This window comes from Lactuca virosa, chromosome 4, assembly GCF_052849685.1.
Source record: "Lactuca virosa cultivar CGN04683 chromosome 4, Lactuca_virosa_CGN04683_v6, whole genome shotgun sequence".
NCBI classification, from domain to species: Eukaryota; Viridiplantae; Streptophyta; class Magnoliopsida; order Asterales; family Asteraceae; genus Lactuca; species Lactuca virosa.
The window spans coordinates 249,464,321-249,477,586 of NC_136429.1; the positions used below are offsets into that span (position 1 = coordinate 249,464,321).

The 13,266-nt window shown below is 34.2% G+C and overlaps 1 protein-coding gene across 1 annotated transcript; it reads right to left on the reverse strand.

Annotated features, from left to right (window-relative positions):
* Positions 1–12,410: 12,410 nt before the first annotated feature.
* On the reverse strand, positions 12,411–13,029 carry LOC145168796 (uncharacterized). The gene is made up of 2 exons (XM_079087485.1): positions 12,934–13,029; positions 12,411–12,859 (listed from the first exon to the last, which is right to left on the reverse strand). Exon 2 carries the CDS (start codon positions 12,817–12,819, stop codon positions 12,556–12,558), a length of 264 nt encoding a protein of 87 aa, XP_078943611.1. The 5' UTR covers positions 12,820–12,859; positions 12,934–13,029; the 3' UTR covers positions 12,411–12,555.
* Positions 13,030–13,266: the final 237 nt, after the last annotated feature.

Here is a 13,266-nt window from a genome sequence, read left to right on the forward strand (position 1 = left end):
TTTTCATGACTACAATAATGATAGTATTAATTCCTCAACAATACCAATCAATACTAATCTATAGTTGGTAAAGAACAACCAGGTAAGATCATATTGTAGGTAGGGTCCATTTGGTATATAAAGTATACTGTTTGGAAATCCCATTTTAAACATCTCACTAAATTTAGCCTTGACATCACCCCTCCCCCCACTAGTAGATCAATAAGTATTATGACATGGAATCACTGATAAATTTTATTTATAGGTTCATAATAACGATTATAAATATAAATATAAGTTACAATTAAAGCAAAATAGGTGTAGGTTAACTTACGTATTTACCTAACAAAAGTCTGAAAACATCGCAGGTAAAACTCTGACCCGAAGCTTCTATTTGGCAAGATCTCTAATTCCCCAGGGCTTTGCCAAATATTTAAATTCTATAGAAAACTAGGAACAAATAAGGAGAGATTTTCTAGAGAATTAAGTTGGAGGCGTAAGGGAAAGTAAGGAAGGTTGTTTTTTTATAGGCAACATTTTGACAAAACACACCGGGTCTGGCTTGGTCGGAAAGGGTTCCTCGAGAAACGTGACATGTGGCGCAATGTGTGGTCCAACGTCTCCATGTCGAGAAAAATATCTCAAAGTTCAAAAAATCATATCTCCCATATACGAGATCCATTTGAGACGTTCTTTGTATCCACACGTAGGTATTGCCGTGTTCTACAACTTTTGTTCGGACTCCATCAGCTAATTCTCACTCAATTTTCAATTTAACCATCTATGAATATTACATTACAAAAGACCGTGTAAAATTCATAACTTCTTCATACAGACTCTGTTCTCGACTGTCTTTATATCTATGGATTCCTATTAGCGAGATCTTCAACTCTCGTTTACATTGTTTAGGCTAAAAATCAACCGATCATAATTTAGATTTCAGTGCCCACACTGCTACACTGAAACTTTGAAAAACCGTAACTTCCTCAAATGAAGTCAAAATTGGGCGTTCTCTATACCTCGCTTTTATGATTACTACAACTTTCGTTTAGATTCCTTACACTAATAAGCAAGCTATCTCCGATTAAATATTTTACAGTACATTTTGACATATAGGGTTGAACACGAAATTTTGACGAATCATAACTTATTCATACGAAGTCAGATTTAAGCGTTCCTAATATCAACGAGATCGTCATCATGACTGATTCAGCTTTCATCAAGACTATCTATCCTAAATAATATTTTATTTTTGAGGCTTATTTTAGCTTTATTTGTTTACTTTTAAAAGTACATCTTTACACAAATATTATATACACACGATATCCATCCAATTTCCATGTACACAATATATAAACACATATATCAAATATTTTTCTTGCATTTATTCGTAAAAGGATAAAATTGTCGACCAATGTAAATATATTTTTTATAATTATGCCTAGTAAGAAACGCGGGCATTACAACACTCATCATGTAATTTAATTAGGATAATCACCACAATAATTTAGGAGGTATGCAAATCTATTTATAGAAAAAGAATGTTACAAAGTGTACACCATAAAATAAATAAATTACACAATGAGAACAAAACTTTTACTATTTTACTCTAACATGCTCCCTCAAGTGGTATGATGGTGGACCAAGTCTTAACATGGCATGAAAGTGTTTAAATTGTGATTGAGGTAAGCTTTTAGTGAAGATGTTCGCTACCTGAAGCTTGGTAGATACGAACTTCGTGAAGAGTTTCCTAAAGGGGACGAGCTCTAGATCTAATAAAATGTTAGTCCAAATCAAAGTTCTTCGCCCTCTTGTGAAAGACCGGCTTTTTATTCACAAAGCGTGCGCTTTGGTTATCACATAAGAATGTGGGATGATCAAGGGGAAAAGCATGAACCTCACGTAACAATTGGGTAAGCCAAATGATCTCAGCTGCCGTATTGTCCATGGCATAGTATTCAGATTCACAGATGAAATGTGATACAATAGGTTGCTTCTTAGCACTCCAAGAAACTAGATTGTCTCCTATAAAAATGGATAATCCATAAGTGGAACATTGGGTGTCAAAACATCAAGCCTAGTCTGCATATGAACAACCAAGGATGGACAAATGTAGAGGGTTTTAAAAAGTAAGTCCAAAGGAAGCAGTGCCTTTAACGTAACGTATAATGCACTTAAGACACTGAAAATAGCCAACCATAGGTTTCTGTAGAAACTGACTCACTTGATTCACCACATAAGATAGATCAGGGCGAGTGATATTGAGATACCGAAGAGCTCCCACTAGTGACCGATAGTAGGTGGGATCATGATATAGTGACCCAGGTCAGCAACCTTGAACTCGTCGACCATCTATACAACAAATAAGGATCGAGTCTCAAACTACAGCCTAAAATCCTTAATTTGACCTGAAGTCAAACTTGGTCAAAGTTAACGGTCAATGGTCAAAAGTCAACAACCAATCGCCACGATGTGGACAAGCTTATGTCACGCCGTGGGGATAATAAGACAAAATAGATAAGATCTCACCAAACGTCACGGCGTGGTGACTAAACCTCCACGTCGTAGGAAATGTTCAGACCAACTTAAATCCATTAATCTTAGGGTGTGTATGGGGCGGTTTGGTTCGGTTATTGGTCAAAACCGAACCATAACCATTATAATTGGTTAATTCATTTTGGTAGCCATTGGGTATGGTTAATATTGGTTATGGTTAATGGTTTTTTTCGGTTAACGGTTTTGGTTAATGGTTAATATTGGTTAACCATAATGTTCAAAATAATATAAATGACGAAAGTATATTGACATAAAAAATGAAAACGGAATACAAAAAAGTCTTCGACGCCAATGTTTATAACCTAACTTATAGTAATAAAATAAAATGTGTACCTTTGATACTTAGAGTGAGATAACACATAGTCACATTCAAAATCCAAAACATTCAATAAAAATATAAACCTTTTAAAAAAATTAACATAAATAATTTCATATATTGATAATTGATATTAACATTAAAATAAAGCCAAACATTCATACACGGTCAATGCGATTAAATCAAAAACTATAAAATAAAATAGCCAAACATTTATATTATGTGTTATCTAGATAAAAAAAATTCAATCACTCATATACATTCAATGTGATTAAGTCAAAAAATCCTTCGAATAGGTTTATAAAGTCAAAACAATCTTTGATTAGGATTAACGGTGTGAGAAGCATCCATTTAGGATTATGAATGTGAAGATTAAACTAATTGTAAATAATGTTTACAAATTGTAGAATTAGCCGATTAGGAATTACAACATTAATGAATAATCTAACTATTGGCATGATTGGAAGATTGTGTATCTCTGCGTGATTAGCCTTTGATGGTTTGATTGTTCGTTCGTCTCCTAAAAAGTGAGGATTAATGAATTATATTTGTGAATTTTAATGGGTCTTAAATAAGTTTTACTATATTATTTTATATATAATCTAAATTTTTATATATTAAAATATAAAGTTAGCGGTTCGGTTAATAATGGTTCGATTAACCTATAAAACCATAATTGAACCGTTAGTTATCGGTTAACAAAAATTAGAAACCGAACCAACGGTTTTTAAAATGGTTCGGTTATATCGGTTAATTTGGTTTTGGTTCGGTTTTTCGGTTATTATGCTCACCCCTAATTAATCTCTTAATCCTTTTCCTCACTCATCCAAACTTTACAGAATGCTTCCATACTCCCAAAAGATCATAAAAATTGTAGCTTTATAGACATGCTTGTCTTGACCTCAATCTAGGTCAAAATGGTGTACAAATAGAGCCAATATCTCATGAAAGATGTCAAAACTCTATCAAACTCTACATCCATAGCTTCTAATTATAAAGGGACTCTTGGTATCCACAAAGTTGGCAACGTTATGGAACCCCAACCTTCCAACTAGCTTAAACATGAAAAAAAATCACAAGAAAACCTAGATCTAAGCGCGTGGAGTCAAAAGCTTGAAACTTGAGTACTTACAAGAGTCCAGAAAGTGTGCATGAAGAGGGTGGCGAGGCTTGCAAGCTGAGATGATACACTAAAACTCCTTCTCTTTTTCCTCGTGGCTAGAAATCACCCAAAAAGCTCAAGGACTTCAACAAAGGATTTAAGGTTTCAATGAGGGAGGAAGTGAGGTGATAGAGGCTGAGGGTATGCAAACCCTAGCCATCACCTCCCTTAAATAGGGGCACAAACTCTGAAAATTAAGGTTTTCCATGGCCACGTCATGGCCAATAGACTACCACACCATGGCACTAACTTATCCCTCACATAATTTCATTGAAAATGTTGCATCACGTGTCTGCTTTCTCTTCCCTTTTCATGATCCCACATCAAGATCTCCTTCCCTAGTCGTTTCAATAGTCTCTTCCATAGTCTGAATGACTATGTTCCGCTCCTCGAACTTGGTGACATGTCTGTTAGTGATTCGACCAACGATACCAGGCTACTCTTCCAGCAAAATCTGTGAAACCTCGGTGGTACTCCAATCGTGTATCCCTATTCTATCTGTACCAACCTATTATCTCATACCCACAATTTCGTCATCAATTTATCACCATTTACCCGTGAATCAGAAATTCGCACATCAATCCCCTACCAACTTCTTAGATTCCTGTGATTTTCCTTGATTTGAGTACGGTTCATGTGTTTTCAGTAGTACGGGCCCAATACTACCTTCCACACATATCCATACTTTCCTCAAGAATTATCGCAAGTCCTCTAAGTCACTATTGGTAATGATACTCCCAATACCCGCTAAACAGCATACCACCTGCTTTAAAGCATTTCCTAGACTCTTCTAGGATCCCCACCTCACCCTGCCAACAGCTGCTGAACGGCCCCTATTAATGCCAGTTAACTACTTCATGAATACAATTACATGCAAAAAAAAACTTAAATAATCTTCAACTAAAAGACCCAACCCTACAACGGTTAAACTCGAACGAGAGCTGTGTAATAGGGTCGAATAAATCATTCTAAAATTATTTAACCTTTGCAGCGTATAACTTAACATATCAATTTAATAGTTAGCTCACATCAATATAAGTCCTACAAAGCACAAAGCAAGTAGAATTCGAGCAGTAAAACTCTACAGGCAACAAGGCGTCAAAAGGCATATTCCATAATAGACATCTCTCCTAATAGGCATTCTATCAACCAACCCTTAACAGATCCTTATTCTAACTTTTAGCATGCATTTCTAACATATCACCAATACACATAAAACAAGTGTGGGTATCTTGGGGAATAACTTTTCTTGAGCTCTGGCCTATTGTACACATCGCATCCTCTCCTTTAGTTATTTAAAAACTATTTATGAAAAATTCATTACATGTCCTTAGTTTGAGTTTTGAATAACACAAGTGTTCATCCAATTCTCTCAAACCAGGACTCTGATACCAACTTGTAACATCCCAAAAACCATGAAAAACAATTAATTTTTAGAAAAACATTTATACTATAAACCATAGATAAACAACCATTGTTTTCAAATCATATCCTGCAAAATTATAGTATCAAGTCAATCTCTTAAAACATAAAACAATAGAAGGATGTGTACGATCATGCCTTCTCCTTTCCCCGGTCATCAGAAGTACCTGAAAACATGAAATCAACAATTGTAATCTAAAGGTTAGTGAGTTCCACTAAAGTATACCATACACAACAGTACATAAACAATGTATGCTCATTGGGCCCACATTATAAAAATTGATTACCCATTGGCCCACAGTCTCCCAACTGGATTGCCCCTCTCGCCAACGGTCTCCTGACTGGATTTCCCCTCTGGCCCACAATCTACCGACTGGATTTCTCCAGGTTTGTTGGCCCATAACACAAAGTTGTATCGCCTCATCCCAACCATATTGTGTCGACATATGCTACAGAAAAATAATAACCAGCAAGTACAAGTAATCCTAGAGATCTACAAGTCTAACATATCACTACAACATAGCAATATCCTATACACAAATATACATAACATAATCTATTTGTTCGGCATTAGTGCCTTTCACCCACGAGTAGTTTGGGGAAAACTCACCTTGAAGTCTAGAAGATAGCCGAACTAATCACATATCCAAATATCGGCTCTATAGTTCACCTATACAACAAACAAATATCGAGTCTCAAACTACAGCCCAAAATCTTCAATTTGACCTAAAGTCAAACTTAGTCAAAGTCAACGGTTAATGGTCAAAAGTCAACAACCATTCGTTACGATGTGGACAAGCTTATTCCATGTTGTGCGGATAATAAGACAAAATAGACGTGATTCAGCCAAACGCCACGGCATAGCGACTAAATCTCCACGCCGTGGGAACTACCCAGACCAGCTTAATCCATTAAGCTCTTAATCATTTTCCTCACTCATCCAAACTTTCTAGAATGCTTCCATACTCCTAAAATATCATAAAAATCGCAGATTTATCAACAAGCATTTCCAATGCATGTCTTGAGCTCAAGCTATGTCAAAATGGTGTACAAATGGATTCATCAATTTCAATGTTGTTAACTTCCATTAGAACACTTGGATTAAAAGTTACAGATCCAATTCATGGTGTTAAAAGAGGAAATGATTGGCATGTTTTTGGTTTATCTAAATTGAAGAATGCTTCTGAGATGTATAATCTTTATGTTGATGAGAAGATATGTGGTCAGACATCTTGTGATGGATTTAGGGGGGGTGGGGTACGTAGTTTACGAGATAATAAGGATTTAATAGGTTAAATTAGAATTATCAAAATACATTTGGATCGGTAAAATAGACAACATATTTTAGAGATGAAAAGAAAAGAAAAATAAAATGAAGATGCTATGAGAAAAGATGCTTGTGTTTCTGATAATTCGGGTGTTCTTGATGTTCATGATAAAGTTCATGATGTTCTTCATGTTTCAGAGACAAGTGTGACTCCAAATGCTTTTGTTGAGGGGGAGTCAAGTGTTTCAACAAATTTTTGTGACTCAGAAGCCTTACATTCCGAATCTGGTGTTTCAAATGGCGAATCACTAAGAAAATCTCCTCAAATCATGAAAGTAAAGGTGTTATGTTCTATTGGAACTCAAACCGATAATTCTTCATGTTCTTGTAATTCGTTTGAAGGAATGGTGCCTTACAGAAAGTCTATCATTCAAGGTGGTCTAATGTATGAAACACAAAATGTTTGTGTACCAAAGGCTTGTGATGCTCAGATTTCAAAATGTGATGAGCTTGTTTAGATACAAAAGTTAATTTTGAAGTCTCGGAATTTGAAAAAGAAGAAGAAGAGGAGGTTAAAGGTGAAAAAGGTTTGGGTACCAAAGGTGAAAGGTTCTCATGTTTGTGAAAAAGTTGAGAAAATTGAAACCAAACCTATTGATTCGCAAATTCGTTCTCAAAAGTTTGTTGAAAGTTACAGAAATGAGAAGATGTTCTATGGTTGGTTCTATGAGATATTTGATAACTTTTGTGTTCCAACTAAGAAGATAATATCATATGTTTCTCAATATTCAGAAATTGGTTCTCGTTCTGATCTGAATGTTTCGCTAAAGCAATGGGTTTGTAAAGGGTAATCTCCAATTCACACTCTCAAATGGGTTCCCAAAATTTCATGTTAATTTCTAAAGCTTATTTTGAGGGGGGCTTATTTAAAATTCTTTGTGCTATTACGAGAATTATTGAAGCATTGATTTTTTAACAAGTAAATTTTGTAAATATTCCATTCTCAGAATTTATTTGGAATTTATTGGGTTATAAAAGAAAATGCAATATTCCAAGACTATTGACTGCCAAGGCCATCGGTCTTATGTGAATAAAAATCACTGATACTATTACTAAGGAATTAATGTGATGAAAGTAAATTGGTGTTGACTTCAATTCCTATCTAAAATCATGAGCAGATGTTCACATCTTTGAAAAGTCATGTGAAATGTTGGATTTATTGGTCTTCTATATCGCATACAGCTGAAATGAAATACTCTTGATATGATACATCTGAAAAAGGCAACAGATACAGCAGCTCTTATATGAAAATTTGATCATTTCTTAGAAGAGCACAACGACAGCTCATTAGTTTCTTTGTATTTCTGCAAATCTGGAAAAGTTGACGTATCTCTCAGCATGCATCAGGTCGCAGAAAGGAAGGAGACAACCTCATCAGTCTTATCATTTGTTATGCAGCAGATCAGAATAGTCAAACACATCGGGTGTCATTGGCTACAACACGTCAAAATAATAAATGAAACATGCTGATGGAATGTGAAATGTTAAAGGCTTTGAAAAGTCAAACAAATTGTTGATAATGTTGGTTCAAATCTGATAGTGATAGAAGTTCTTATCAGAAAATTTGAAGGAAACAATGAGGTCTCATGAAGTGAGTTTCTCATTCAAAGCTGGTGTTGACTTTTCAACATATAAGAAAAAGCTGTAAAAGCAAGTTCTCATTTATCGTGTTGTCTGAAGCATATTTCTCGATTGCGAATGGTATTGGAAAATGTGTTCATAGCGAGGTATCATTTGCAACATAAGCTCTTTTGGTCTCGAAGTGAAACCATTGTTGGTATCTCAATTGGAGTACATATCAGATGCGAACAGATTTCACAAAATTGAAGATTTTTTCTTGTGACAACCTCCGAGAGATTGCGAGCGTCGCAACTAATCGGAATTCGGATTTTGGAGTTTGGATTTCGGAGGTTTGGTACTTTCGATCTTTGAATATTTTTTTTCCTTAACTCTAACATTTCTCATAAATCTTTTCTTATGTTCGTCTCTTAACTCTTTCTTGGTCTAAAACACTTAAGCCCTTCTCAGTTTTGTTTCTTATCTTTTCGTTTTATCTTATTCTAAATAACATGAAAATCATAAAAATATGTTTTTGTTCTTTCTTTCTTTAGAAGCATCAGAAAATCCAAAATCCAAAAATATTTTTTTTCTTTTCGTTTTCACATCAGAAAAAAAAACCCGAAAAAACCCAAAAAGAATGTATCTCTGTTTTTGTTCTTGGAGGTTACTGTTCAAGTGTGATATGTTGCGATCGATTAGAGTGAGTCGTAACCGATTAGAGTTTGTTGCGAAAATGGTTAAGATGCGAACGTGAAACCGTTCAGATGTAAATGAGATTGTTTTGATGCGAAATGGGGTGTTCCAATCCAAACTCATATTGGTTTTGTTACGCGTGTTGTGACTGGTCGTAGTGGTTCAGAGTCAATTTTTTTTACCTATAGGTTAAAGCTATTATCCAGTGGTTATTTCTATGTTTTTCCAACTTTTCGTTGGTTCTTTGAAGTTTATGATGTTATTACGAAAGAATGGGTATAGAAGTGTGAATTTTGGGTGTCAAATCTTATTTTCACGGATTGTTGAAGATGATTTCTGATGGGTTTTAAAGATCCATGTTAGCCTTGGGAAAGCTTTCATGTTTGCTAGCCAAATTTCTTTTGATTAGAGTAGGTTTCTGGTGAATTTGGTTCTTCTTAACTTTCCAGATCCTCTCCATATTATTTGTTGAAATTCAAGGGGGAGTTCACATTTTCAGATCTATGTGCTACGATGATGATATTTTTCAAATTTATTGCTCTCTCTTTGAAGACCCCACGTTCTGATAAATATTTTTTTTAGATCCATAATGTACCTAACGTACTTCAAAGTCTAATTCGTTCCTAAATTCGTCTTGAGGACAACATCCCCAAAATTGGTGATATATAGGCTTTTATGGTCTGCCATCTGAACCTTTTTACTATAATGCCTGGAATTTTGCATTATACTTGCCTAATGACTATCATGGAACAATGCACTTGAATCCATTATCCAGTATTTCATCGAGTTTTCAATACAACAAATAAGTATTGAAAGACTTATATGCCCAAGAGTCATTATAAAATGATATTGTTAAATAATATATTATCATAAAGGATCACACTAACAACAACTTGATATAATTGATTATTTATAAAAAATTGATTTTAATAAATATTCATAAACTCTTATAATTAAGTTGAAATTATTTATTTCATGGAAATATTAATTTTCAATGGCAAGTGATTTTTTTGTACTAGAAATACTCTTTTGTCTTTTAGATAAAAGTTAAAGTTTATATCTTATAAAGAGCTATAAGAATTTTATAAACTTCTCTTCTCTTTTTATACAAAAAAAATGAGTTAGTTTCTAAGAAACAAGATATGGTCTTTTGAATATAATAAGGGAAAGTAAACATGGCTTAAGGGGTGTAGGAGACATGTAGGTTTTAGGGTATGTAGGCTTGGGTAATGATTTAGCTTTATGAAGGCTTTCATCCCTTCATTTTTAGTGACCAAAACCGTAGCTCCCTTATAATCTCTCATATTCTCTATTGCAAAGAAGTGTTAGAAGATTCCTTGCTTGCATTTTTCTCTCATCAAGTCATATTTGGATATGAACTTAAAGCTTAAGATTTTTTACTAGCATCTTCATCAAGCTGAGTGCTTGTTGGTGTTTCCATCTAAGGTGAAGTTCTACTTTACATTCTACATCAACATTCAATCCTCCCATTTGAGGATTCAAAGGACTACAAAGGTTAGCATCTTCTTATTTCGTCTTTGGTTGATGTTTTTCTTTCCAAACTTTTCAAAAAGATCCTTGGTGGGTTCAAACTAGTTTATGTTATTCTAAAATTTTCAAGTCTTCTGTTGCTAAAATTTGAGTTTTTGAAACTAATTTTTGAATAAAAACCCAACATGTATTATCATCAAATTTTTCTACCACATTCACCTTCCACTTGCCTTCGTCTACTAAGGTTTTTAGGCACTGATTTTTGCAATGACCACTTTCTTAGTAGTTTCAACAAGTAATATCCTTCATGTTCTTTAGTTGACCTCACTTCCTTGATATCATTCTGAATGTACCACCGTCTCTAATCTTTTCTCCCCTGTCTTCTACATTTAAAAGGCTATTAGATATTTTGTTGCAATATTTCTACGAATATTCTCACGAAGGAATAACACACGAATGCAATCAAATGTCAACATGGCTCGCACTTCATCATTAAGTTTAATATCAATCGAAAATTATCTTTGATATGTTTGAATTAAATTCATTCAAGTGATATGTCACTAAGCCGCCTTATTTCATCTTCGTGTTAGTAAACTTTCACATCAAGAAACCTTATTTGTTGAAAAGGATTTTCATACATTTTGGATAGCGCTTTTAGCATACCATAGGTAGTCTTCTCGTTGACAATATTGTAAGCCACATTTTGTCGGTGATAATCTTACGATGCTAAGATCATGCTGATCCAATAGATTTCAGTCCTCGTGCTTCATTGTTTCAATCCTACTGCTTCATTGTTTCAGGTTTCTATTCGGCCAAGGGTTCATGTAACTACGTCTAGTAGAAATAGTATTTGATATGCGTTCTCCAAAATCCAAAATTTAGACCTTCGGTTTTTTCGATCTTAACCTACCCATCTTTAGCCATATCTCGGAGTTGTTAGGGTTTAAGAATTTCAACAAACGAGATACAATTTCACATACAAAGTAATATTCAAAATAAAAGAACTGATAATAGTATTTAAAGTGGTTTACACGATCATAAAGATGGGCTAATCCACAGGAAAGCAGACACAAGAAAATTTTATCAATCACCAAAACTAGTAGAAGCTACATTTTAGGGAGAAAGTACTTTAACTCTACTTAGATGTTTTTGTTAAATACATGATAATCCGTCTCTGTCAATTAACATCTATAAATGTTTTTTTAGTATTTTCTTTCGGTTCGACGGTACACGGTGTCACATGTTGGGAAAAATATAGTGCATACAAGTGCGAGGAACAATCTTCAGGAGGTCGAGATAAGTCTGGACGAGAATTTGTTAAAATGATAAAAAATTGTCTCTCCGAAACTATTTTTATGTCTTATTTATCTTGGGAAGAATTTGCTTGTACGATCAAACAAAAATTAAAGTAATGCTAGGGGTTAGGTATCTCCAGATGTTGATAACATCAACGATCCACTATGTTTCAACACTGATTATGGGATGTAAGTTGCTTAATGAGATTACAATATTGATTTTGGATTTTTCTGGTTAGTGAACCGACAAAAAAACTTGATTGTGTCCTAAGGCGTGAATGGTGCCTGAAACATTCCAAGCGTTTCGCCGTGGATGAAGATTCCATTTAGGAAATATGTTTGCTTCCTTAGAACTTGCCATCTTTCTCCATCATTTGTCTACGTAATCATGGTAGAACAATTTCCTTTTAGGAAATAAAACTTGTTGATATCGATATTTATCGGTGAATTATAAAATGGACTTTAGATGGGAAATAGTGAATCCGGATGTAAAAGTGACGTATCTTCCACATCTCAAACTCGAAGTTGGTGTCGAAATTACCTTTTCAAATGGTATATGAGTTGTGAATCAAGATTTACGAATATCTCTTGAAACGTTGACAATTTGACTTTCACTAACAAGTGTCATTTACTTTATAAACAAAATCTTTCTCACTTAAAGCATGATGAAAGAATATTAAAGAAAACATCTATGAATACATATGTATATATTAGCTTCTTATAGTCTTACGAGATGTAACTACATTACAGAGGCTTATGCCTCGGTAGCTGATGGCGTAGCCTTGGCTTCGGCTTCTTCAAGAAGTTTTAGGATTTCTTCTCGTTTTACATTGAGTGCTTGAATCTTGGAACCAATCTTGTCAAGCTTGGCTTTTAGTTTGGCTGGGTCATTTTTATCTTCAGGATTCTTTTCCTTTTTTTCCTTTTTATCTTTTTTCTCCTTCTTTTTCTTGTCCTTTTCTTCGTCTCCATTTTGGGCGTCCTTGAATTTCTCTTCCTTTTCCTCTGTCTCTCCCATTTTTAACCCGTTAAATTGACTTTTTGGTAATATTCAATTCCTGAAAGCAAGAACAATATTGAATGAACTTCAAAAATAAAAAGAAAAAACCATGCTTAAAGTTGAATCACTAACCTAGAAATACAAATCTTTAGGGGGGTGGTGGATAAAAGTGACCTCAAGAGCTTCTAAATACTAATTAAAAAACTTTGAACTATTATTGGATTGAAACGATGGAATGAAAAGCATACCGCATAATCTATGGCTTTAGATATTTGAATACCCCACAAATGGTGCGTTACCAACTAAACGACTTCTGGTTTAGGAAGTTTTGAATTCATAATCAATAACTTCGAGATTTTGAGTTAATATTCATTGGGTTAAATTAAATTTTTATTTATACCAAACGTTAATCAATATAAATTAAAAAAACAACATAGATTGTATTATTCAAAATTAAAAAGTTGT

Bases quoted from the DNA above. Each gene is read 5' to 3' on its own strand.
- LOC145168796 (XM_079087485.1), bottom strand. From the start codon at position 12,819: ATGGGAGAGACAGAGGAAAAGGAAGAGAAATTCAAGGACGCCCAAAAT.